General features: G+C 34.6%; 1 protein-coding gene across 2 annotated transcripts; it reads left to right on the top strand.

Moving 5' to 3' along the window:
• Positions 1 to 1,170: 1,170 nt before the first annotated feature.
• LOC119068559 (tachykinin-like peptides receptor 86C) lies at positions 1,171 to 25,617 on the top strand. Of its 2 annotated transcripts, none has more exons than XM_037172187.1 (9): positions 1,171 to 1,531; positions 18,683 to 18,895; positions 19,638 to 19,783; positions 20,308 to 20,521; positions 20,616 to 20,750; positions 22,286 to 22,366; positions 24,423 to 24,573; positions 24,655 to 24,982; positions 25,060 to 25,617. In XM_037172187.1, the coding sequence occupies exons 2-9, from the start codon at positions 18,714 to 18,716 to the stop codon at positions 25,122 to 25,124; spliced, it is 1,302 nt and encodes a 433-aa protein (XP_037028082.1). In that variant the 5' UTR covers positions 1,171 to 1,531; positions 18,683 to 18,713; the 3' UTR covers positions 25,125 to 25,617. The 2 variants fall into 2 exon arrangements, with proteins under 2 accessions (XP_037028082.1, XP_037028080.1); XM_037172185.1 differs by having other exon boundaries at positions 1,172 to 1,531; positions 25,042 to 25,617.
• Positions 25,618 to 27,226: the final 1,609 nt, after the last annotated feature.

Here is a 27,226-nt window from a genome sequence, read left to right as displayed (position 1 = left end):
GAGGTTGGCAAAGTGCAGCGAATGACCGGGCACGCTGGAACCGGATTCTCGACCAGGCCAAGGCCCACAAGTGGCTGTAGCGCCGGTAAAGTAAAGTAAGTAAGTATATGAATATATATTTTAAACTAACGGCTTTTATGGTTGTTACATCCCGATGGGAAAAATTTCTTAGAAAATCCTTTAATATAGGAAAATTCTTGAAAATCCTAAGAGGACTGTCGTTTGGCAAATCTTTTGTGAACGAAATAGACAAATATCTTTCCTTGATATGTGATATTGCCCTCGATATGGTTTATATGAAATTTACCTGCAACACATAGCGAGTATTTTTAATCAGCCCGTGATCATAACAATTTGAAAATTTAATGAAAATTCATTAAAAAATGTGAAAAAGAGGCCCTGATATACTCAGTCACCGATTAACCCCCGTTATCTTTGGCTAACGGTGTCCTATGACTTCCAGTCGATTAAAAATTTAGTGGGTGCTGCGGCCCGTTTTCAGCTCAAACTCGGCAGATTTCTACTCTTTCCACAAATCAATGTTTTGAATTAGTATCAGCAAAATGTTTCCTAATGAAATGAAAAACCACATCAATATATTCAGCGAACTATGTATAAAAGGTGAATCTGCACGCAATTATTTATTGAACTACCCTGCGGTAGCATTCACTTTGTGTTAACCGTAGCAGCATATACGACCTTAGTTCAAGCTCAACAAATATTAGCATTTGAAGCATCAAGTGCTTTTCTCTTTTTTTCCTCTAGCCACAAAACGCATTGATTCCAAATGATTAATATAAACGGTCAATAGACCTGACAAATAGTGTGCAATCAAGCTCATAATTATTATCGTCTTTTGATTGCTTACTGCTTTCTCAATTGTTGCAATTTTCAATTCCATCATGCTGGTATACAAAGCAAAGATTAGAATTATGTGCGTATGATTCTAATGCATATCACATCTATCTGTCTGTATATCTGTAAAGAATGTCTATACGCCTTGGAGCGTTTCATTCTCTCCCAATTATATTCAATTTCGGTTATAATGCGCAGCATCCACTCGATGTATTATTCTTTTATAACGGATAAATTTGGGAGAGGAGAAGAGCCATTTTTCGAACAATATAAGTTCATTCAATGTTTTCGTTCAGAAATTTCTTACATGCTACATTGAAGTCAGTAGAAATCAATAGTTACGAAGGATAAAAACGAAAACAGTGCTTTTACTTTTTGTGCTTCCGTACATTCATTTTTCATTTTATTTAAATTAGATGGACTCTAATTCACGTTAAAGAATTAATTCGAATAAAAACATTAAGCGAATACAGTCTTGAATAGTTGCGAAAGAAAAGAACAAATGTGGATTATAGTCAGTTACGCAAAAATAGTATTGTTTATGCGGAAAAAAAATTATTATTGAAAACTGAGCACAATGTTATAACAAAGATTTTAATCAACATGGGATTTGTTTTTAAAATGGAAAACTGTAATGGCTCACCACACAAAGCTGAATGAATTGAAAATTGTTTTGGTAAATATATAATTCGTCTAGAATTTGAATGGTAGATATTAAAAAAATGTTCGATTTATGCTTAAATTATGTGAGCTTAAATTGCAAATGATAAAAAGATTCGGAAAAAACAATTTTTTTTCCGACCTTACAAATCTTTTTGTTGTGTTTGTTCCAATAGCGAGGCAGATAAAATTTTCATCGGAGTTTATTAACATATTCAATCCTCGTGCGCTCGTACAAATTAGTTTTGCCAGAGAGCTTTACGTTCACTAATTGATCATCAAATCTAAGATAAAGTGTGAACTATAGAATGGGAAAGTAATTAATTTGAGCGTTAGATTCATGTTTTATGGGTGACAATAACGAATTTGTTCAACAAAAATGTATTGTGAGGAGATATGTGCTGTTGCTCTTGGTAATGTAATAAACAAATTATATGAATGAGAGTGACATCAGTGACATAACGTCTTGTAATTTGATACTTATGTTATCACACCATTGAAGACTCACCCGAACTAACTTCGACGAAAATAAAATTCGTTCAATATATTCCGATGACATTGCTTTCGAATACAAGTTCAACACAAACATATCGAAAACAACAACAAGTCGAAGCATTGTGGAAGACAATTATTTAGCCAGTTACTCCTCCAGACTCAATACTATCTCATGTTAAAACAGTCTGAACCCGGTTGAACACTTTTGTTCAAGTGACTGAAATGATTGATAATCGAGCGAGAAAATTTTTTAATCTCGCTATTTTTCCCATTTAGAATTTAGTCTGTCAAAATACACACATATAGGATAGGCAACACCCACTGGCCACCACTCATTACCTTTGAACAGTTCAAAAGAATAATATCTTTGATATGGTGCGTCTTAATTTGAGCTCATTAAAAATTTAATTAAAATAGATGCTCTGAAACTCTTCAACAACATCTGTAATAAGTAGTCGTTTATAAAATATATGTCCGATTTTCGGAGTCGAGGGATAATTTCGCCGAAACTGTGTCCTATACGACGTTAAATTGCATGACATTATTTATTTTGTGTTTCCTCAAAAACGACAACCATGGGAATTTGTTTAAGTAATTCGTTGAAACAGGAACAGAATTGCAAAACAATCTTAATGGTCGTAATTAAAGGAACCAAAATAACCTTCCAGGAATTGTATGCTTTGTTTGCTGTTGTCACAATAGTGTGTATTTACGCTTTGACGCTGTTAGAATAGAATAGAATAGCGTTCAGGAATCAAAATAAAAAGCATGAAGAGAATGGAATCGTTTGTGTGTGACGGATTTAAACATAATATTTTATAAACAGCTTGGCATCAGCTATTGAAAATAATAAAAAAAACAAGCAATGAACTCTGATCAGTATTCCCTTACATAGTAAAACTGAAGAAGCACAGGGAGTGTCAGTAAAATTTAGGCATGATCTTGTTTTTCAGCTGATTCACTCACACATACAAAACTGTTAACCCGTAGTTAATATACGGTTTTAACACAACCACGTCCTGGCTTGGCGTAACTATTTAACCCAACAATAAGCGATAAAGCTTTCTTGTTTGTTTGAGTAGACCAGCTGAAAAACAAATTACGCGCCCCAATTTCACTGATGTCCCCGATTTTGACGTTTCTTGGATTAAAATAAGGTATCGGGGAATCTGGCACACGGTGCCAAAAGAACACACTTTTAAACTAAGTCATAGGTGAACTCGTACACGCAAGTTTATTGCTGCAAATACTTTTTAGCCATGTCATCGACTTAATGACTCCTTTTACAAAATTTTGGTATCGAAAACCCGTGTGCGAGTTCACCTTTTACGTAGTTGAAAAATACGTTGTTTTAACATCGTGTGCCAAATTACCCCACGCCTGTCTTACATAGTAAAATGTATGTTAAAAAGAACGAAGTAGAAGATTTTGCGTTATCTTAAACGTTGTATGACATGCCTATAAAGGCAGACTTCAAACTTTGTACCTTTTACGTAATTCCAGGAAATTTGAATCTTATGCTCTCATATGAATCGAAAATGTGCACCAGGTGTGACCTGACATCGTAAATTCTAAAATATTGGCAATACAGTCGTGTATTTTTATTGCATCAAACAACAACATTTTATGAAACAATCTTGTGCTACAAGAGACACATCTATGATTCAAATTATAACTAAGCGGATTACAAACAAAATGTGCTGCATAATTCAATAATTCAATTCGAAATTAAATGGAAAAGAGATTATCTTAGCTATATTAGTGGGATACATAGAAATTATACAGTCTACGTTTTCATAAATGTAAAACCGCAAACCCAACCACAAATGTGGTAACTTTGAATAAAAAATAGTTTTGTTTGTGGTAGTTCAAGTAGCTTTAAGAAAAGTTGATGCAAATTTTGGGAAACGGATCGCTTTACTCAAAGCTACTCAACTCTAACTGACACAATTCTATTTTTTGTGCAAAGCTAAAGCACATTTGTGGAAAATATGTCTTGTCAAGTCCTTCGCTTAAGTACCTAAAGACACCTCGTCATCCAGTTGATCTTAAATCTTACTAGTAAAGTTTCCGTTCATTTTATTTGGATACACACCACTCGGGAACTCGTCAGGGATGACAGTGTCGAGAATCTTGAGATCTTCGACATTCTGTTTGTCGAGCCAGAAATAGTGTGCAAAATAATCGCGTATAGTATTAACTCATTCTTTTCGCTTGCAACACATTGCAACTTTATTAGATGGTTTCGACCTAATGTAATTGCAGGAATTTATTTTTTTACATAAAACCAATTTGTACACCAGGTGTGACCTGACTTCGTAAATTGGCAATATAAGCAATGGTTTCTTGTATTTTTATTGCATCAAACAATAACATGAAACAATCTTGTGCTACAGAGACACATCTACGATTCAGATTATAACCAAGCGGATTACAAATAAGCTTAATGTGCATTGAATCATTCAAAATTGAAATAATTCGTACATTATAATAGCTATGCTAGTTACTATTATAGTGGTATTTTCAACGTTGGAAGGATTTGTTCAGTCAAGTCTTGCGGCCAGAAAACGACTCATTACGGTTTCGCTCAGAACCAGTTTTTCGCATTGTTTTGCTGCAAGAACCGTACTGTCTTGTTTGGAAATTTTTAGTCGGGATTAAAATGACTCGACTGATCACCTTTTTATCCTTAGCTATGCAAATAACTACTTTGACTACTAGTTTTCATGACGAAAATGTCAAAATTTTCAAAAAAAGCTAAGAACTTTTCTATCTTAAATCGCGATTGCTGCAACTGACAATAATGACGTGTGTTCAATGTCTCATGTGTATACAGCATAAGGACACTTCTATAACATCTCTTATAAAATTCCCGTTAAATTGGTAACAGCACACTCGGAGACTCGTACGGGACAGTGCTGTACGGTAAATGGTAAAAGCATTTCGTCAGAAAAATTCAAGCGAAAATATGAAAAATGATATTCGAGAAAGTCACTCATCGAAACAATGAATTCCAAACATAAATTTCAATTGAAAGCAGGACCGAACTGACTACTAAAAGGCATTTCTATGACGAAAGTTTTAAAAAGTATTTTTTCATACAAAAAATTGAAAAGGCGTTGGATCGGCGTAGAAGAGCACATGTTTAGCATGTTCGTTCAATTGACTGTGATGCGGAGTTAGATGAGCGATGCGTTTCGTGTTGTGACAGTTAAACCTATTTCCTTTCCTTTCATTACCTGGAAACACTACATTTAAAGAAGACATAATTTCTTCTATCCCGAAATTGAAGTCCGCTAATCTTTCTGCCAAAATAGGAACATTTAACCCTTTGGTACGAATCGATGGGATATCTGTATGAATTATTCCTTGGAAAACCTCTATTCAACTATAAACCAACATTTTCTTGATTCTGACTGTATAAAGATCGATTTCATTATACACAGTGTACCTATATAATACGGTGTGGTGTATTCGACATTCATTTATATTCGTCCGAAATCTTAGAAATTCTGTTTGCTCATTCTCCATCGATACTGTAACAAATTCTTTTTTCCTCAAAGTGTGTGTGTTTCTGTGTTAACAGTAAATCTCACTAATTGGATTATTGAAATATCCTTTTATCAGTTATGTAACAATTTATCGAAATATATATATGGAGTGGAAATTTCCGACCGAATCTATAAGTAAATAGGGATCGAAATTATGTCGTATTATGTTATATTATAACAAGAAGCAATGCTCAGGGTTGAGTTTTAGTTAAGCTTTAGTTTGAGGATTTTACTAACTAGTTTATTGTAAAAATTAGCGAACATTTATTCTCGGCGCGTACTATTAATGCTACATTAAGCTATTTACCAGCTAATTGAGCTAATAGTCATCTAAAAAAACTAATTCAAAACGGAATCCATTTTTAACTGAATCCTTTTTTAAAAATGTAGAATGACAGAACCGACCACAAAGGAGTTATCTTTGAATAAAAAATAGTTTTGTTTGTTAAATCAGTTTGGAGCTCCGACAAAAATCATCAGTTTAAGCAAACGTTGGAAAACTGCTCACTTTTCTCAGAACAGATCATGCTGATTCAGCATTGCTGAACACACACTATGAAAATCTGTTTCTGAGCTTATTGTTTTTGTTTTGGCTGAGAATAATCTCGGTTGAAATAGCTCTACAAATTTTTATGTTACGATTTACACTATGACCAACAATAGTTATTATTGTTCAACGAGGGGAAGAAAAGTTGGAATTTGCACTTCGTGGGTTTACAAGTCACCAGAGAAAATGCAATTTCCAACATTTTTCACAAGATTTCAGCGGAGAGGAGAAAGTAGACATATTCTCGCCTGCGTTGCGAAATGATTCAATGGAATCAAAATTAGTATGACTAACATCGAACTGTGTCCGTTTGCAAATTTCACTACACTTCTAACATAACAAAATTTACAAACTACACTGTCCGATTTCAGGTCTCCTAATTTTGTAAACAAGGTTTATGCGGTTGCTAGAGAGCTGCTTTGCAAAAATCGATTAAAATGGGATGACTTGGCATTCATCTTAAAACATAACATAATTCTTGCTTATGATGTCATTCACATCCTATCCACTAAAGGAAAACAATTAATCATTTTATGAGGTTATTACATTGATAGATTTTTCGAGTTAATCGGCAATACAACTTTTGGATTTTATTTATTCTTCACCAAAACCAAAATTCGGGTCGTTTTCCGCCCGATCCGAGCAGAAAATAAATTCAAAGTTGTCTATTCGAAATTTTCTTTCTCTTTCTCTATTAACTCTGTCCGGCATTGCGTTCTGTAGCAGCCATAGACAAATATTGATGTCTGGTTCCTACTCGGAACATGGTTTATTGATAACAACGACATTTCGTTGCTTTGATCTTTTTCCACATTAATCCTTTTAGTCCTTATGCACCATAACCGCAGCTCAGCCCTGTATACACAGACGTTAGCAAACAATTTCTTATTTAACGTTTGAAGGTCAATTATTCCTTTGATATTTTGTTGGCTGAATAAAAACAAAAAAGACCAAATAACATGTCAAAATAATGTCTATATTGTACACAATTCATCTAAGAGTCATGTGTAGACATAGCATTATTATCTGTATAAGTAATTCCATGAAATTGGTCGAAATGTATCACATTTGTGTATTAGGAAAATCTGATTTTTTGTTTTAATTGAACTTGTTATATCGATTAGCTGAGCGACAGTGCGTTGGCTGAGCTCACGACTACTCCACAATTGACCTGTCTGGAACTTGATTTGAGTTTGATGAAGTTATATATTCCATAAACAATAGAGGGATGAATTGAGCGAAAGGTAATATGCCGTATAAGGTTGAAACGTTGTTTGATTTAGGACAGGCATTGAGTCAGTCATCGTATTTCTTGTAAATAAATAAATAAATAAATGAGCCAAAAAGTATATGCATGTACTGGTTTATAAGTATACGATCATAAACTTTTATATACTGTCTGTTTCAGGTATATTTTAGGGTATAATTAAATACTGCTTACAGTATATGAACATTTACTTTTATAAACTGGTTCCGTCCAAATACATAAAAGTAAATGTTCATATACTGTCAACAGCATACCCTTCTCATACCCTTCTGTATACTTTTGCATACTGAAAATCAGTCTGTTATGAACTCTCGTCGAAGCAACATCCTTGTGAATTTTGTCCTTGTGAGACCAATGTTCAAAGATCAGTTATCAGTTCACATTATACTGTAAATTCCTTTGTCGAAAAATTTTGTTTCATTGCTTTTCTCATTCTTTAATGGCAATAAAGATTGTGAGTAAACAAAGATGGGTAATAAAAACCAAAAATGTCATATTTCATTAACAGCACTTTTTTACCAACAATTTCAATTTTCTCACAAATGTCACCATACGATGATATGCTAAATAAGTAGCTGAAAGTGCATGACGGTATACTGAATATTCATATACTTCCATGTGCTGGTTTTGTATGGGAAAAAATCGAAAAAAGGGTATCCAAATACTTCACCGTTTACAAGAAAATAGTCATATACTTTCATATACTTTTTCGTCGATTTTGTAAAAGTTGTTGAGAAAAATATTTTCCTTTTACGGATTTTGCAACTACTTTAGGTGGCTCTCAGCCTCTTGAAGTAGCTGCAAACGTTGTTGCAAACAACATTTTCCTTTTACGAATTCTGTAATCACTTTTGCAACTAGTTCAGGCAGGTGGATAAAAACTCGTGCAAGACGGATAGAGATTGGAATTTGTTTTCAGTAATAAATATTTGTATCATTTTGACATTAGCTTTTACGTAAAATGCTTCAAAATTAAATTGAGAGCGCACATTAAAAAATAATTGTTGCACGTTCTTATGTTACAAAAAAAAAAATATTCAAACTGACCACGCCAGAGTAAAATAAACCAGGCAGGAGCGATTCATTTTCGAAACGTCAAATAACCTACACACACAGAATTTTGAAAACCGACACATTTTCTGTTTTGTGGTTTACTGGTTTTTTGTGAACTTTGCATGTATTTTTATATGGAGAAATATGAAGAAGTAAAACACAGAATCAGAAAATGTGTCGGTTTCAAAATTCCGTGTGTATGTCCAAGACTGTATGAAAATGAACTCAAATGAACACTGACATAAATTGAATTAATTTTTTTCGCAAAATGCAACGGCTGCTAAAGTCCCCAGTCAAATGAAGCGCTCCTGCCTGGTTTACTTTATTTTGCCGTGAAACTGACATTTCCATACAAATTATGTGTAAACAAACCACGGCAGAGTAAAATAAATCAGGCAGGAGCGGTTCATTTTCGAAACGTCAAATATGGGACCTAATACACTGTATGAAAATGAGCTCGAATGAACACTGAGATAAATTGAAAAATTTTATTCGCAAAAAATATAGGGCTACTAGATTATGCAGGTCCCTAGTCCAATCAGCGCTCATGCCTGGTTAACTTTACTCCGTCGTGAAACAAACGGAAGTTAGACTGAATTTAAAATGAAATATTCTATGGAGAAAGTCTATGATCTACAAGTATTGCAGTTTATTATAAAAATTGTAATATTAGGTTTCAGATCAGAAATTTCTAATTTTTATCGTAAATTAACATGAGGTCACCATTTCCATGGGTTGTGCCATTTGGTGATTCCTACGCGAAGAAAATGGAACAATAACAGTTCTCTTGAGTTAAACATGTTCGTTCTTTTTTTAGTTGTAAATATTACCCATAATCGAAATAGAATTAATAAGTTCTATCCCCATGTTAAATAGCGATGTTCATAGAACATCAATCGTTCAACTCTACTTTGCAAAGTAGTTCGAAAACTTTGGAAGGTTTCAATTCATTTTTATAAAGAAAAATATTATTTAAAAAAATGTTGTAGTAGAAATTGTAGATCGACAAAGCGTGAACTGAATCATTAATAATGTTAAACGTTCGGCAAAAAATAGACGCAACAAATGGCAACACAATATTCACAATAAAGTTTGCAGTCAATGGGGGACAAGTGAAGTTTTGACAAGATATTTTTAATCGACGTAAAACCTTATTCTAAACAAAAAATTGTTTTACGGTATGTCTCTACAATGCACTGATATTTTTATAAGTTCGTCTTCTAAACGTACCCATAAGCCCATAATAAAATTACAAAATGGCGGCCCTATATTTTTGATTTTACACTGTTTTCAGAAATACTTTTGATCAGAATTGTCAATTCCCATGTAGTTTGCAGAACACCTTACAAAAACTTATTTTCATCGAGACTGGAAACGGCCTCCGGCACATTTTAGGCGGCTGACAAAATTGGGTCGATTTTGGGTCGTACTTTGCAAACAAAATTAATTTAATAAAAAAATCTGTGCATTTTAGAGTCATACAGTAGAAGTTTAGAATTTGAACTTAATTTTCTTTGTGAATTTGGAAAATATGTTCTCATAGATTTGAAATATTTTTAGACGATTTATTTATAATTTAATTATTAACGTTTTATTGTGAATCTAGCTTTGACCACTTCGATCGTAGTTCGTCTTTATGGAAAATGTCGTTGTTCGCCATGTTCGTCATGTTGGTGTTCTCAGGAGCGTCATGTTGGTGTTCTCAGGAACCTCAACTACGCCTCGGATCAACAAAACTCAAACTTTTCATCTTTGTATGCCTAGTACGTACAGAGAAATGATAAGTTGATATGCCTGTGGCGATATAGAAGGAATCTGAGGTTAAAAATTGTCGTGTACGGTATGGGAGAGAATGACATACGAATTCTATCAAGAGAGGTGCCAATTTTTTCGACATGCTGCTTCTATCTCGCCACAGGCTTACCCTGCCCACTTACCATTTCTCTCATTCTCTGAGTACATGAATGTGAATAGGGATTGAAAGTATGGTTATCGGTTGAATTTTGTTGACCCGAGGCGTAGTTGAGATCAATAAACACACGAAAATAATTGTTCATTGTTAGATAATGATCGTGTTTCGGCAAATGAAACATCGTAATTCGTCTATTGTTGCTATGACTTAAAATCGATGATTATTTGTGTGTTCCATTCGTATACTGCGCAACATAGAAATTTGTAAAAATTAGGATCACACTCCTGTATAATATAAAATCTTGTTCGTCACCTGTGTCTAAATTGGAATGTTGAGCCCACGATGCGTTGTCAACCTTGGCTTGGCATGTAGGCTGTAGGCACATGTTATCAAAATAGTTATTTCGTATGTAAGTAGTACAATCCAGATGGTAGTTGTACCTTATTTTCCACAGAGACTAAATAGCGCTCTAAAGTCTAATAAACTGTTAGAAACCTCAAACTATCCATTTTGGTCATTGTGTTGAACAAGGTTACACTTGCACAATTCATAAGTCGACTTATAAACTATATTAGCGCAGCGCAATGCTTGGTATTTCTTTAATAAAATTGTTTGGCATCTAATCGGATATTTTGATGTTCTAAATTGGAGTTTCTATTAAACGAACATTATTATGAAAACTGCATATTGAAAATGCTGCTAACAAGTTCTTTAGAAGTTTTTCATAACAAGTTTGATATCAAAATACCGTTCACTCAACAAACATCTAAGACTCTTTCTCACTGCCACTATGATGTCTCGCTTAAGAAATGATGAATAAGACTTTGTCTGAGTATGACAGCTTCTATTCCCTTTTTCGCGTTATAAACTAAAAAAAATGACGTCGTTTGTGAAGGACCCTCGCGCTAAAATAAAATAAATTTGCTGCATATATGATATCGATGAATTCTATTTATATAATGAAGATGTTGTACATACAATTGTCAATGGAAAATGTATATTTGTGACGTAGAATTTATAACGAAAATTTATTTAAGTATCAATGAATAAAAAATTTCATTTTTTCCACTTCTTTGTCGTCTCTTATGATTTTATATCGCGATTATGGTTTGTAGTCATTGACATTAAGTATTGTAAGTTGAAAATGAACAATTTTACAATATATGTATCCAGCCCATCGTACATTTTCTCCAACTGTGGTTGATCATTTTTCTTATTTGTTTCACAAATTCAATTAAGCTGCTAGTGGTAGAGTATAACGAAAATCTAATTCTTTCTAAGTTGAAGTTTTTCGTTGATGAAAATTTTTGGTTTCACGGTTATTAGGCTGGCACATAACTTTCCCTTTTGAAAAGACTCACCGGTTTTCTTTTAAATAATTAGAAAAGTTTGTCTTCATCTCAATTTTTTTTTTCATTTCTATAAAACGAGATAAGTCTGAAATTGAAAATCCCACGCACATACAGGAGATAGGGTTAGTCTGTCATGTATCCGTAATCTGACATTAATAAAATTGGATAAATGGTTGAATGGGATGGGTAATAGCACCATTATCACAGTACAGGTGTAATCAGAAATGTCGATTCCAGGAAGTGAAGTCTTATTGACGATAAATGACTTTTAACACTATGTTCTTCTAATTTTCTTTTATATCTTTTTAACTCTATCAATTCTGCACAAGAACAATTACTAAGGGTATTCGCAGTTCGATTTTATACTCGAGTATATATTGAGCATATACCGCGTAACATACCGTTTATCGAGTATAAATCAATAAATCATACAAAACATGACAACACTGTCAACTGAAAAATAATTAGATTTTGACTCGACTAATTTTGGTCGACAAAATACCAGAGTATATAGTGTGATGCCAAGACTCCGGCAAAGTAATTAGTTGTTTCATCGGACCGATATGCGTCGAGTCTTTGAAAACATGAGTTGATCAATAAAAAAAAATCGAAAGTCTTATCACCTCACAAATATTGACTTAACCACTGAGAAGTACTAGACTCCCACCAAAATGGTCCGTGTTCGATTCCCGTGTCAAACAAACCCATTTAATTTTCTCTAGCGAAAGTTCACTCAAGGTTCATAATTTGTATGGTTGCATTATGTTTGGTAGTTGCAACGATGTACACACTGTACGATGGAATATGATAGATTTTATGCACATGTAGACATGTAGGGGGAGATATCAAGTAGGTACCTTAATTTCCTCAGAATCAGTCGAAGTCACGTGACCTTTTTCCTTGATTTTTTTTTCGCCTTAAAAAACTGTTAGTGAGCCTAACAAACAAACAAACGGAAAACTTAATACTTTCTTTGACCAAAATCCATCGATTCAAAATTTAATTATTTTTCAGTTAACAGTGTTCTCATGCTTACAGCTTATATACAATAACCGCAATATACGTGATATATTCGGAATATACGCGTCACACTCTATCTATATCCAGTAAATTTAAAACGAAATAAATAGTCATATTAAGACGTAGATTAAGATTACAGTTTAAAAAGGGATGTTCTGAGAAGGTGAAAATAAATTAGAAACTTCATTATACAAAATTCATTGATGCGAAGAATCTATAATTAGACTCAACCTTCGAGATATGATTGACATTTTTTTTTTCACCAGAGAACTTCCAGATACTTAATGATGAAAGTTAAAAGCAAAATTTTGTACCGTTCAGTTTGTTGCCACTTACCGTCAACTTTAACAACAAGAAAGTGAAGACATTAATTTATTGGTAATGTGGTGCTGCGTGCTCCGCGGTTCAGTTAATATTCAGATTTTTGTCCTTATAAAGAGATTTTCTTCAGTTGCATAGGTGTGTGAGATATTTACAGAAGAAATATTTTTCTTCATCGTCATTCTCTACCACTAGTGAGAAGTTAGGGAAATTTCGATTTTCACTAATAATTCTGAGTTAACTTGAACTTGAAAATTATCAGTTGTTGACTCTGTATACGTGTACATATTGTATGTACACGGAAAAAAATAATGTAGCTGTGGTACCCATAAGTGGACTTAGCACGGTCTTTATTTTGGCCGAGGCTGTGTGCCCCGTATCGGAAAAACTGTTGTGAAAAAGGCTGTATGCCGGATATATGTGGCTGTATGCCGGATATACTACTTATATTATAGCGTTACTTCGTTTAGCCCTGAGACACATAATATAGCTGTGTGCTTTATAATATGGGTAAACAACTCATGTTCTGACGTAAATATAAAAAAAAATATATTTCGATATCTTTCATGTTTTTTGCGGTAAAGTACCTAAGTACAAACCGCGCCGATTGATGCTTAACCTGAGAAACTAACTGAAACCTATGCTACAGATGTGCTAACTTTACTTGTGCTATGATACGTTTTTATTTTGAAGCATTGTTATTACAGTATGGACTGTGTAGCCATATTATTTGATTTTTACGTATAGTAACCTTGTATTTATTTACTAATCAAAATTTTTAGTCGTTTCTTAACATCGTTTCGAAATAGTGAAGAAAAACAACATAGTGTTTGGTCATTCCTTTCCTAAAATGGATGGAAAAAAACATCCAAAAATTGTGCAATTATTTTTTGGTCGAGTAAAACGATCAAAATCAACCAAAAACTATCCATTTTTTCATTTGACCATTTCTCAAGTGATGGATTAAACAACCGAAAATTAGTTATTTATTTGGAAGTAAAAAATCTTGTTTATTATCATTAAAAAAAACAATTATTGAATGTTTCTCGTTTCGGGAGTTTCACTTCACAAATAAATGACTAATTTTCCTTTGTTTAGGAATGGCCAAATAGAAAAGGGACCAATTTTTGGTTGTTATTAGTTTTTTGTCGTTTTACTTGACCAAATAGAATTGCTAGTTTTTGGCGACTTGTTAATCGCTTTATAAAAATTCCTTACTTACTAAATAAATAAAAAAAAAAACGAACGAAAATTTCACTACATTTTTCTTAAATTTAAGCATAATTTGGTAAGCATAAGGAATTTTTAACAAGTCGAAAAAAAAAGTTTGAAAAGAAATATCAAAGGAATTGCCAAAAAGCCAAGGATTATGATTTTATCAAGCTAGGAATCGTGATCTTACAAATGTTAGTAGCTTTTACTTATCTTCAGGCGCCCCCAATTTTATTTTGGTGCAAGATCAATATTCAATAGATATAAGCGAATTTTTTTTAGGAATATCATGCATGCAAAAGCGCATGAAATTGGTTTTAAAAATTGCTAATTTTTTACAACGAATTCAGTTCGACATCATTTTTGCAATAACAATGTTTAAAGACATTTTTTTAATGGCAGAAACTTGGTCATTACAAAAAGGTGTCCAGTTGTTGGGTGCTTCAGCTATCTCCCCTCCAACCTCCCTACATTTTTAACGAATAATATTCACTTCTACCCGCAAAACTCTGCCATAAGTCCAGAGATATACGAAAAAAACATCACCTATAATTCTACAGCCGAGTAGCACGTTTTTTGGCTCAATGCGAGGGCTCTAGCTCATGATCCAGTGAACCAATCTGAAAGTTGTGTAGGCGCCAGTATATCGATCACATTAAAAAAAAACTACCAAAACATCTTGTTGGCTGGACCTAGCATTTCCCTCAAAAGGCGAAGAAAAAATGTGTACGAGACTTTCTCTGCACTTTCTTTAAGATTTGTTACTTTCATTTTATTATAACCCCTTATCTGAATAGCAGCCCCATACATTTGATGAATATAAGGCACACAGCTATATTTTTTACTTCTAAAATATAAAGTCTGAACCCTTAATATAAAATCTACAGCTACATTATGTGTTATGTACTGATAATAGGCGTTCCTAGTTCATATTATGGGTAGGTAGCTTATATTATAGGTACACTATCTATATCAAGGAAATATGCGCTCAGTTGCCATAATTTTATAGATCTCTTACCAATATTATAAGGAATACAGTCATAATATCCGGCACACAGCAATTGTCGAAAAAACTTTCTTTTCAGTGTAGAAGTTACTTGAAATTATTGGTGAAAATGGAAATTTCCTTAAGTGTATTCTCCGAAAGAATACCAACAATTACACAATTTGTTTTATCTCGATGTGTGTTTGGCAAGCCAATTTGAGTAGTTCACGATGTATTTGTTCGACGAAAACACCAAACAACATTGGTGTAGAGTACAGACTGTTATCACACAGATCAATTATTCTATAGTACTTTAAATACAGTCAGAGGGGTTGAAATTTCAGCATGAATTTGCTTCAGCTGTTTTTCAGCTGATCCAAACAAACAATCAAAACTGTTTCTACGCCTTTATACGGTTTTATCACTACAACGCGCGTGCGTATATCAGCTTCAACCGTATAAATAAAAATATAAAGAGTTTAGATTGTATGTGTGGTGTGGATCAGCTGAAAAAGAGCTGTAGCAAATTCATGCTGAAGTCTCACCGCCTCTGACTGTACTTGCAAAGTTCTGCGGAGATAAACTATGAAATATCGAAATTTTGTCCTACAAAAATATCATTTACAAGGAAAGTCTGCGGGACCGTCAAGGATCGATTGACTCTGACTAAATTTAGATATTTTTTTTAAAGTTTGTACGCATTAAAGTTTGGTATCGTAGAGTGTAAGTGATGTAGATGCACTGTGTACTGTTGGTACGATCAAATTTTTGTTTAAAAACTATTATTTCCAAAATCGATAGTTGTGCACATACTGGTTACGTGATGGTATGGGAAAGCATCAAATAGATAAATTCTCTTGTCGAAATTAGGAAGCGTTTCTTTTGTATGATGGCATTCTATGCTCCTTACACCTTCTACGAATTTTACAAGTGACTAGAGCTATCATGTTTTTTTTGTTTAAATTTTATTAAAGTGTTTACGATCAATTGATTGGCTTCTGAAGACGATGTCTACATATCTGAAGGTGACAGAAATTTTGTTTCGTGAATATTGACCGGGCTTGAGGATAGTTATGTAATCGTTACTCGTGTCGCTGGGTTTCACTTTTCTTTGCGAAAAGTTGTGGCTAAGATCAATTTCCAAGTCAATCTTAGAATCAAATCCCAATGGCCGAAAATCTGGTGTCTGTGTAACTGGTGTAGAAAATCGTTGATCGGATATCAATTGATTGGCTTCTGAAGGCGATATAGGTTTATCTGAAAGTGACAGACATTTTGTTTCGTGAATAATGACGGTTGGTTTGAGTACATTTTCGTAATCGTTACCTGCTTGACTTTGACCGGAAGTATTTAGTTCCGAATATAGCCCCTAATGGCCGAAAATCCGGTGCCCATTTGAGCGGTGGACAAAATCGTTGATACGACATCAATTGATTGGCTTCTGAAGACGATGTCGGTATATCTGAAAGTGACAGAAATTTTGTTTCGTGAATACTGACGGGTTTGAGGATAGCTTTGTAAGGGTTACCTGGGTTACTGTGACTGGAGTTACGTTTTCCAATGGAAAAGTGAAGTTGGGGATTAGTTGATAACAGGAAGTCAATCTTTTGAAGTGGATTTTGTTTTGTTTCAATGTTGATTGTTGTCCCAAACATAGAAATTTGTGTACCAAAGTTTTTGAAAATGTAATTGATTATCGTGAAGCCTGTTGCTTCGCAATTTTCGACTGTAATGTTGTGGTGTAATTCTTCTTGTGCCTAATGAAATTATAATAAGGTCAACAATTAAACAAGAAGTTAATGGAAACGAGAAACGAGGATTTTTTTTGACAATCAAAACTCGAATTAACTTTACGTCGCGTAAGAAAACACCAAAAATTTGCGAACAAAACAGTTCACAAACTTTCTTTGATGATTATACATGAACTTGGAGCTGTAGAAATGTTGCTTACATTTTCAGGTTCATCCGGCTGAGACTCCGTTTTGTTGTGAGATTTCTTTAAATTTGGGTAAGCCAAAGTAGAACTGAATCGCTTCGTCGAGATTTGTAACGCCAGGTAAAGAATACTGTATGATGAGGTTGTGCAGGCATTCTTGGATTATTGGGTAGAAGAGTTTTTTATCAACTCTTTTTTCACTGATTGTTTGCCGCATTAAAATGCAACTTTTGTCCTGATTTTTAATTGTTTCATTTGGGGAGTGGCGCAGCCCCGCGCAGCGCACGTCGACTGTTTTTTTTTATTAGTTCAAACAGGAAGGATTGAATTTTTAAAGTTCCAATTTTGTTTTGTTTTTCTGCTTCGTCCGTGGCCACATATCTGATAATGGATGGAAAAATTTAGTGTTAGAAGCAATGAACTTTCGGAAATCTAGTACATTTAATTACGAATAGAGTTGTTTAATTTTTTTATGCATGAAGATTGCAAGTTACTTGACAATGAAATTGAAATTTGGAAATAAAATTTTTGTTTTACGCGCCCTGACGAGATTTGAACCCCAGACCTCTTGCGTATGAAGCAAGCGTTCTACGTATCAAACCACAGGACTGAACTATAAAGAGTTGTTTAATGTTTCCAATTTGGGATATTTTAAACACATGTGAAAGTTAAATTTGTCCGCAATATTTATCGTAGCAATAAATTCCGATATTTTCAATGAGCACTTTAGCAAAGTGTTGAAAGAAAATTGTGTGTAGCGACACACATCGCAAATTTTTGAAAAAAAAAATCTGTTATTTGTATTGTGCGCAATAGTTATCTACATAATAAGGGATACAAAGTGGAAAAGAAGTGTTTTCGTGTGAAGTTTGTTGATCCGAGGCGAAGCCGAAGTTGATAAACACATGAAAACGAGACTTTTCAACTTTTAAACCGGGTCTTGTAATGTCATGTGTCGGGGCCGAAAATGAGGAAGTTTTGAGATTTTTCTCTGGTTTTCGACCCCTTACATGAAAAATTTTTTGAGTATCTTTTTTGGACGATTGATTTTATGCACTTTCTCACCCGCGAAATTGCCTAAAAACAATCGTCCAAAACAGATACACAAATAACTATTACACGCATTTGAAGCATAAATCAATTTGCTTGTTTTCTCTATGTGTAAAATAAGGCACTGTCTACTATAGGGAAAGCAAAAGCATGTAATAGTTACGTATCGATTGAGTAGGCCGAAAGATTTACGTATTAAGTTTTTATGTGTCAGGGCCGAAAATAAGGGAGTTTTGAGATTTTTCTTTGATTTTCGACCCCTTACATGAAATTTTTTTTGAGTATCTGTTTTGGACGATTGACTTTAGGCACTTTCGCATGTAGTATTATGTTTACCCTAAGCGCACACATATACATACGAGTCATTAGTCTTAAGCTATTTGCCATTTGTTACGGGGGGTTTCAATTCGACCCAATTATACAACCTGACAACAGAAATAATTTTTTTCCCTTTTTTTCGTTGCAGATCAAATATACGTAGAATGTGTTAAAGCATAATGAACGATTCAATAGCAACAAATCTCTTTATGAAATGCATGATTTTGGCGATGAATTATTACCACGACAACGAACTGAAAAATGCATCTATAATAGGCTCAGACTTTAATATAACCGATACATCGACGTGGAAAATAGAACCACGTCTGCAACCCAACAACGAATATGGTAACAACGAAGGGTAATTATTGACGATTACAATTTTTACTTTTAAATTCAGTAAACTCATTGAACGACAATCAGTGCAATTTGAAGGGATCAGCTTGTTTTTTTTCTTCGCAGTCTACCTCATCTACCCGTACGTTTGAGTTAATTCAAGTCAAATGATAGACCCGAGAGTTGATTTAAATATTTAATGGAAACAGTTTCAAAAGTATGGGCGGCTAGTAAACGTAATTAATGAAAGCACCCGAGTGTAAGAAGATGTAACACTCAATTGTCGTGGTACATTTAGAGTTATATTCACATGCAGCGGTCGAGTGCAATTATATTGGGACAAGTTGTACAAAAAATAACTAACTAACCTGCTAGCGTGGCTTATTTTCCACAAAATATGAGCTTGGGTCAGTCAACTTTTACTTTTAACATTCGCTCTAATTGAATGCGACTGGCAGCGACTGAAGCCTTTTGCGCTTTTTTCAGCGACGTTATTTGTTCGTCTATGTTTTTATTCAAATGAATTCAAATTTTTATTCATTTATGCTAGGCTTCATTTTCCTTGTCATCGAGGTTTTTTTTTAAACTTTGCACATTACTCAAAGCCATATTTTGTATTGCCATTGGTGTAGGAATTGGATAATAAAGTGAAAAATCAAAACCACGACATTGGTTATTATTCATACTCTCGCAGGAAAAATGCACTTAACGATGTGGATAGGCAAACTTAAACAGATATGTTGTTCATGAAATTATTGTACTTCCAGCGATTTCATGACAGAGTGCATGAAACCATCGACAAAACGGCCATACGAATTTTCATGGGAACAGAAGGCACTATGGGCGTTTTTATTTGGAGTGATGTTAGTAGTAGCGATTGTTGGAAACTGTATTGTTATTTGGATAGTACTGGGTAAGCATAGTCAATTTGGTTTTTTCATATTATGTGCATGTTTATCGAAGCATTGTGCAAACACATCTGAGCGCATTTGTGAATGAAGTCATACCTAATAACAAACGTTTATAACGCGTTTTCAATAAGGTAAAGGTCAATAAAAGTCAGTGACTCTTTTTTGGGAAAATGTTTTCTCGTATTTTCCTACATTTTCCCGATTTTTTTGGGGGAAATGAAGAAAAATCAAGGAAAATGTTTTTCCAAAAATACTTCCTGATAAAAAGACACAAAAAACAGATTTGGAATATGTTTTCATGAATAAGTCACAAAAACATCGATACAACCTTTTAACGTTTACTACTACGTTCCAAAGTCTTCAATTGGTGGGTGGATCTTATTTTCGAAATCCTTTGATTTTTGCTACTTACAAAAAATTTCTTTGTTTTCTCCACGTCCACACAATTTCATGATTTGTAGTAACACCCCCTAATAGCAAACCTACTTGTGTAGGCTAATTCATTTTTCCAATTATTTTATTTTAGCACATCGAGAAATGCGAACGACGACCAACTATTTACTTCTCAATTTGAGCGTAGCAGATCTATTAATGTCCTGTCTGAATTGTGCATTTAACTTCATTTATATGCTAAACTCCGATTGGCCATTTGGTACCCTTTATTGTTCTGTAAATAACTTCATGGGTAATGCTACAGTGACAGCTTCTGTGTTTACATTAGTGGCAATCAGCTTTGATAGGTGAGTTATGAATTTTAAAATCATTTGAATATTCGATGGGAATGAAAAGCTACGATATGATTCGAATGAGTGTTGATGGGAACATTTTTTTTAGATACGTTGCCATAGTAAGGCCATTACACAGACGAAATTCAAGGAAAAAGGCTCGAATGTTTGTTGTTAGCATTTGGGTTTTGAGCATAACGTTGTCATTGCCAGGACTTTTATATTCAGCAACTGAATCAAAAAGGTCAGTCAATCATTTTCATATACACAAAATAACCACACTGCACTGCTAAGATCGATGGTAAAATAGTTATTTTTTAAACTCAGTAACGAAGAGTAAAACTTTCGTTGCCATTTTTGAGAAAATCATTGTATGCATTTCGGTGATAAGGGCTCGAGTGACAATCTACATATCTATTGCCTAAAAAAGCATTTATCACTCGGTGGCATAAATAACTATTACACAACAACACGCGAAATTTGATTGGCACAAGTTGTTATCAAACGAGCGAAGCGAACACCCAGACTCGTCGATTTTATCTGAAAAAAAAACAAGCCGTCAGAACAGTCGGAGCGTTTGCTGCGACTGAGCCCCGTACAAACCCGTGCATCTATTGCGTACGTGACCCTAGTTCGTCCGTCGCCCTACTCTTACCGTAAGCCTACTGCGCCCGTAAACGTCGGTAAAGTAAAATTCTTATGAAATGTGTACGTCTTAAAAATTGCGCATAGCGCAATTACGAAGCCCCGTACGACGGTTCTTTCAAATGTAACACAAATTTCGAATTGACCTAAAATTAAGTAAGTATCATTTTCACCGATTTATATTGATTTTACAAAAATCCAAAATGGCGGCCGACGGCCATTTTGTTAGGAGGTGGAAAGTAGTACGGCTGCTTTACATTCGTTAGTACCTTTCAAACAAAAAAAATGAAATTCGGTCAAAGTTTACTCGAGATATTAACAAAAAAACACCACCTTCACTGTACGGCCGAGTAGCCACATATAAGCTCACTCCAAGAGACCTAGCTCACGCTCCGGTGAATCGAATTTCATAAACTTTTTTTTCCCTGATTGGTACGGTCAATACCTATCTAAGGAAAAATTCATCTAAATACGTTCAAATTTGGCCAACCTACAAACAAAAACGGCTTGCCGCCCTGTACCTAGTTCACACCAAGGGGTCTAACTCACGAGTCGGTCATCCAATTTTCATAAACTTTTTTTTTGTCGATCGGTATTGTAAATACCTTTCATTTGACGTATCACTTACAAGTGTAGTGCTTAAATGTCTGGAGATATCGTCGAAAAACAGTTAGGCACTTATTGGGCCCCAGCTCCGGAAGGGTCGACCCAAAATCGCCCATCTTCGAACTTAGCCTCACTATTTTGACTATCTTTTAGGGAAAAAAAAATTTTGAAATCGGATTTGATTTATTTATTGATATCGACGTGACAGACGGACGGACAGACGGACGGACGGACGGACAAAATTTTTATTGCGGATTCGTTATCTATGAACATAGGCAAACACTTTGCCCTTACCGTCTGCTTCGAATTCCATCAATTACACACGGCATCGTAATCCTATAAGCCCCTTCGTACTTCGTACGGGGCTAAAAATGTTTCATGTCACTCGGTGATAAATGCTTTTTTAGGCACACGATATCTATTGTCACAGTCCTGAGGCCTCGAGTGAAAATCTACAGATCTAGTGCCCAAAAAGGCATAGTTTTTCACGCAGGTGCATAAATAACAATTTAATGATTGATATTGCAGTTATTCGAATGGAAAGTCAAGGACTGTTTGCTACCTCTTGTGGCCGGATGGCAGATACCCAACATCACTAGCTGATTATGTGTAAGTAAACGGTGCACACACGTTTATCTAATTTGCATCGAGTCTTCTATATGTCGACGAAAGTTTGTTTTTCATTCAATTACCAAGAAAATATCTCACTTTCGTTGAAGCATCTTATGAATGCATTCTATTGAAAACTGTGCACATGCAATAACCCCTATAACATATGTATCAATAGCATAAGAAATGGAAGATAAATCGCTGAAGATGATTGCGTGAGACTCATTTATTTGCACAACAATAAAGAATGGTTCACAAGTGCATGTGTAAAGAGTGAAATCTAGAAACAAGGTCATTGACAGAAATATAAACTCTTAGCACGCACAACTGTTACCGATGTTGCACATGTCATTTGAATTTCGATAAATCAGAGAACATTCTATAAGAAGTTTTCTCAGAAATTTTCTGATCAATAACATGCTTTGCAAGCGGCAGGTGACTTACACTGTGGGTTGCGTATTTTACCTAACTTCCGGATGAATTTCGTTTCATGAATATTTCATCAAAAGATTTAATGTATGTAACCATATCATCGTCCAGAGAAGTCACCTGAAACTAAGTCGAAGCACGTAATCTACGTTATGGTAACATGGTACATCATCTAGTCTGTCCTCTGCAAAAGAAACGTATACTATGGTTTCATCAGCTTCTGATTATTTTCTGTTTGAAAGCTTGGAACTGTATAATTCTATGATTCTTCATAAAACTTTTAACACTTTTACACGCTGCGTGCGTCGAAAACTGTACTTTCCACGTTTACCCGGGATAAGAATGTCTTGTTTTATTATGTTTATTGACCTCGGCTACGCCTTGGATCAACAAAATTCACGCGAAAACTTTATTTTCCATCACTAGTCATGTAAAATACTAATTCGTTTCGGCTTCAGCTGAACTTTTTTCAGCTCTTAATTTCACAACACTGTCAAACCGCGGATCGCTATTTTATTACATACCGCTTATCATAATCTGCAAGACTTCCTACAGTTTACACCCTTGCAATTAAGTATCTTTATCACATACGCGCGGTGTTCGGATGTCAAAATTACTTACCTCGAAGTTTAATTCAAAAATTACACTTCAGTTCTATGTTGTTGTCTCGTTTTCGCTTATGTGATAAAAGAGAGTACACACTTGTCACTATCAGTCTCGGCAAGCCTAGACTTCTTCGTGACAAATGTGTAATATATATTATGGTTCCGGAGTGAGTATGTCATACATTAAACGGTTCTGTATAAGCTTTATATGATACATTAATCTATCGTCGATCGCGACCCGTTCCTAGGGAGTTTTGTTTTACTCTGCATTTAAATGAAAGAAATTAAACTGTTCAATTGTTGTGTTGCATTTGCATATATGAAAGAAAATCAGTGCTAACCATTCGACCACTGAGTCTTCGAATATGTTCAAATTGCTAAATTGCTAGTTGGATTCTCGCGGCTAATGTGATTCAATTCGAAAAGTACATAACGTGTACGACTCATGGCGTAGTGTGTGTGTAGTTGTTATGTGAACCCTTTCTCTTGTATTTTGTTTACGATGAAAATAATTAAATTTCGACTAAACGGATTTTAATCAAACAAAATGCCAGTGTGTAGTGCGTGATCTCAGGACTTCCGTAACGTAATTAGTTTTTCAATTGGATTTAACATCTGCCGAGATACAAACCTTTGAAAACTCGATCTGATCAAAATGTACGACGTAAGAACACGTTTTGTTGAGTCATACATCGAAACAGATATTGTTTCGATTGAAAATTAAATTAGTTTGAAAGGAAGGATTCTGCAAGTCTACGTGAATATTTGATTAAAAAAAATAAAAAAAAGACAAAAATTTGACGAGGAGCGAACCCAAGACCATCGCATAAAAGTAACGCGCTCTAACCGATTCGGCTAGAGTTTTGTTTTGCACAATGTGTGTGTATATGTGTGGATCACTATATTTTCCAGTTTTCGTTTATGACATACTCACCCCGGAACGATAAAATCATATATGTGGTAGTAGGGCTACCCTCGATCGTTCATTTGTTGAAGGTAATTTAAGAATGCTTTTGTTCCAGGTACAATATCGTGTTTTTGGTGCTCACATATGGCATTCCAATGTTAATAATGGTTGTTTGTTATTCATTTATGGGTAAAGAGCTGTGGGGAAGTCAGTCAATTGGGGAACACACGGAACGCCAACGAGAGTCAGTAAAATCGAAAAAAAAGGTCAGCCGTCGTTCTGTGTCTACTTTAACTAATTATCCAGCTTTTTAGCATCGTTCAAATTAAAAATGATTTCTATTACAGGTCGTGCGAATGTTTATTGCTGTGGTATCAATTTTTGGAATCTGTTGGCTTCCATACCATATGTTTTACGTATATGCTTACCATAATCCCTCTTATGCCTCGTCCGCTTATGTTCCGCATTTGTTTCTTGGATTTTATTTCCTTGCCATGTCAAACACAATGGTCAATCCGATTATCTACTACTGGATGAACAGAAAGTTTCGTCATTATTTCCAAGAGGTCATGTGTTTCTGTTGCTTTCAGTTGTGGAAGGTGAATACGATTAATAAGGCTCAGGACATTTATTTGCATCAAAATTCAATGTCAATGGAACGAAAATCTAAATCATGTAAGCCGTGCATGAACCATTTCAATTTTAGCAGATAAAATAAAAAAAATTAATTAAAGTCAAACTACACGTAATAGATCGCCATAGAATAGATTCACGGTCGGTGCGGCAAACGGAACTGAATGGCTCACCCAAGACGTAGCACATTTGAATTGATTGTGGATGAAACGCCAATGTAGGCATGAGACTGAACAAATAATTTTTCTTTCCAATTTTTGTGTAAATACGTTTGTGCTTGAAGGCCAAATTTATTTTTCGGTTTTGAAATTTTTTATTTTTGCGGTACACAAAATTAGTCGATAAGAATTTACAGAGAAAAGAAATGTATTTATCCAAAGATATCTTAACCACCAGTTGCAATTTAAGGAATTTATTAATCAAAATGCTCAGAGAAGAATATAAACAATTTTAATGAGTCGAATTGATTTTTGCTAATCGTAGAAAATACTAAATGATTGCTTGAGCAAATCAATTTGTGGATTTAATAAAATTTTCATTCAACATTCAACGAGCCATCATTCATTTAGTATTTTACCACGATTTTAGGAGTGATCATGTTGATTCAATTTCGTAAAAAAAATGTTGATGTCTAGTGTTGATAAGCTCATTTTTTGAAGTCATTAAAACAAAATTTTTTGTCCAATTTTTTTTGCCAAAGTTTTTTGAATGAAGCAGATATGCTGGGAATCTCAATGTAGAGTTTACGAGAAGCTAAATGTTAGAAGTTAGAGTGTTTACAGAATGTAAAATGAAAATGGTGCGAACTCGATCTGGAGTGCCAGCGGAAAACTTACAATTTTTGGTCCAGCATTCCCCTCAATACCCTATAAATCGCGCCCATCTTCAAAATTACAAAGATTTCAAAAAGATGTATCCTGGAGAGGTATTACGACATCAGTTCTCTTTTCTCTATTCAATCAAATCTCTACCGATAGAGAACGATTCACTATCTCATTGAAAGATGTCGCTGCAACAAAACCAATGTCGTCAGAAAAATAATTAATTTTTTACTCGACGGATTTTAGTCAAATAAATAATGCCATCGTGCAGCACATGACCCCAGGACTCTGGAACAGCAATTATTTTTTATATCGGTCCTATATCGGCTTAGCGATAAGAGTCTTAAAAAAGGATGTGATGAAACGGCAGCAAACGTTTTTTCAAACCCTTATCCCCAAGCCGATATAGTGCGAAAAACTGATTACTGTTCCGGAGTCCTGAGATCATGTGATACACGATGGCATTTTATTTGACTAAAATCCGTCGAGCAAAAAATTAATTATTTTTCTGATGACATTGGTTTTGTTGCAGCGACATCTTTCAATGAGATAGTGAATCGTTCTCTATCAGTAGAGTTTTGATTGAATAGAGAAAAGAGAACGGATGTAGTAATTATTCTCCTGTTCGGCTCGATATTCCTCAATACTGTCATGTTTTGGAGTCGTGCACAAACGACATCACGCTACTTTATTGAATTTTTGACATCAACATTCAAGCATTGTTTGCCACATTCAAGGTTCTACAGATGATTCTATATAACATCATTGGCATTGGGGCTTCTCATTTTTCGTAAATTCCTACTACTGTCGTGCTTGCTACACATTTGTTCGGAAATTCAATTCAAATACTTTTTCAACGAAGCAATTTTTAGCCTGTATACGGGTCAGTGATTAAAGTTTTCCGTAACCTAATACTGATGAAGAGGTATCTTTAACAATGGTGTGAGATCTGCCGTACATAACTAGGTCCCACCTGTTGGGTGGGTCAGATCCCTTGACTGTTTGTCTGAGCTTCACAATAGTATTTTTATTGGCAATGATTTATTGATTTATTTCAATGAAATGTAATTTTGTATGTTGATGGCGACAAAAACGCATTTAGAAGAAGAACTACTAGAACGGTCTAATAAATATCCCCGGTAAAAAATGACGTATGATTTCAATAAAATTTAACTTCGTGTGAATTGCGACCCCAGCTTCCCTCCGGTCGCAAACTTCACACTCTTTAATTTTGGTTCTGTTTATTCGGTTTTGTTTACAAGGCAAAATCAAATAACAAGACTCCAGATCGTTTTAACAAAGAGTAGAACAGGCTTCTTTTGAGAACTACTCCCAGATGGTTGAACCGACACCCCCCATTCTCGCAAGGTTCTGAAAGAACAGGTTAAGACACTTCTAAGTTGATCACTAAGGCGGTGACACGCAGATGCTTTTTATTGAACAGACTCATTACAGATTGTTTGAA

Source organism: Bradysia coprophila (assembly GCF_014529535.1).
Source record: "Bradysia coprophila strain Holo2 chromosome X unlocalized genomic scaffold, BU_Bcop_v1 contig_20, whole genome shotgun sequence".
Classification (NCBI taxonomy): domain Eukaryota; kingdom Metazoa; phylum Arthropoda; class Insecta; order Diptera; family Sciaridae; genus Bradysia; species Bradysia coprophila.
This window is presented reverse-complemented; position numbering and strand designations above follow the sequence as displayed.

Excerpts from the sequence above, each read along its gene's own strand:
- LOC119068559 (XM_037172185.1), top strand. The coding sequence starts at position 18,714 with ATGAACGATTCAATAGCAACAAATCTCTTTATGAAATGCATGATTTTG. Across the intron at positions 18,896-19,637 it reads GAATATGGTAACAACGAAGG|CGATTTCATGACAGAGTGCA; the intron begins GTAATTATTGAC and ends TTGTACTTCCAG. Across the intron at positions 24,983-25,041 it reads GGAACGAAAATCTAAATCAT|TCAAACTACACGTAATAGAT; the intron begins GTAAGCCGTGCA and ends AATTAATTAAAG.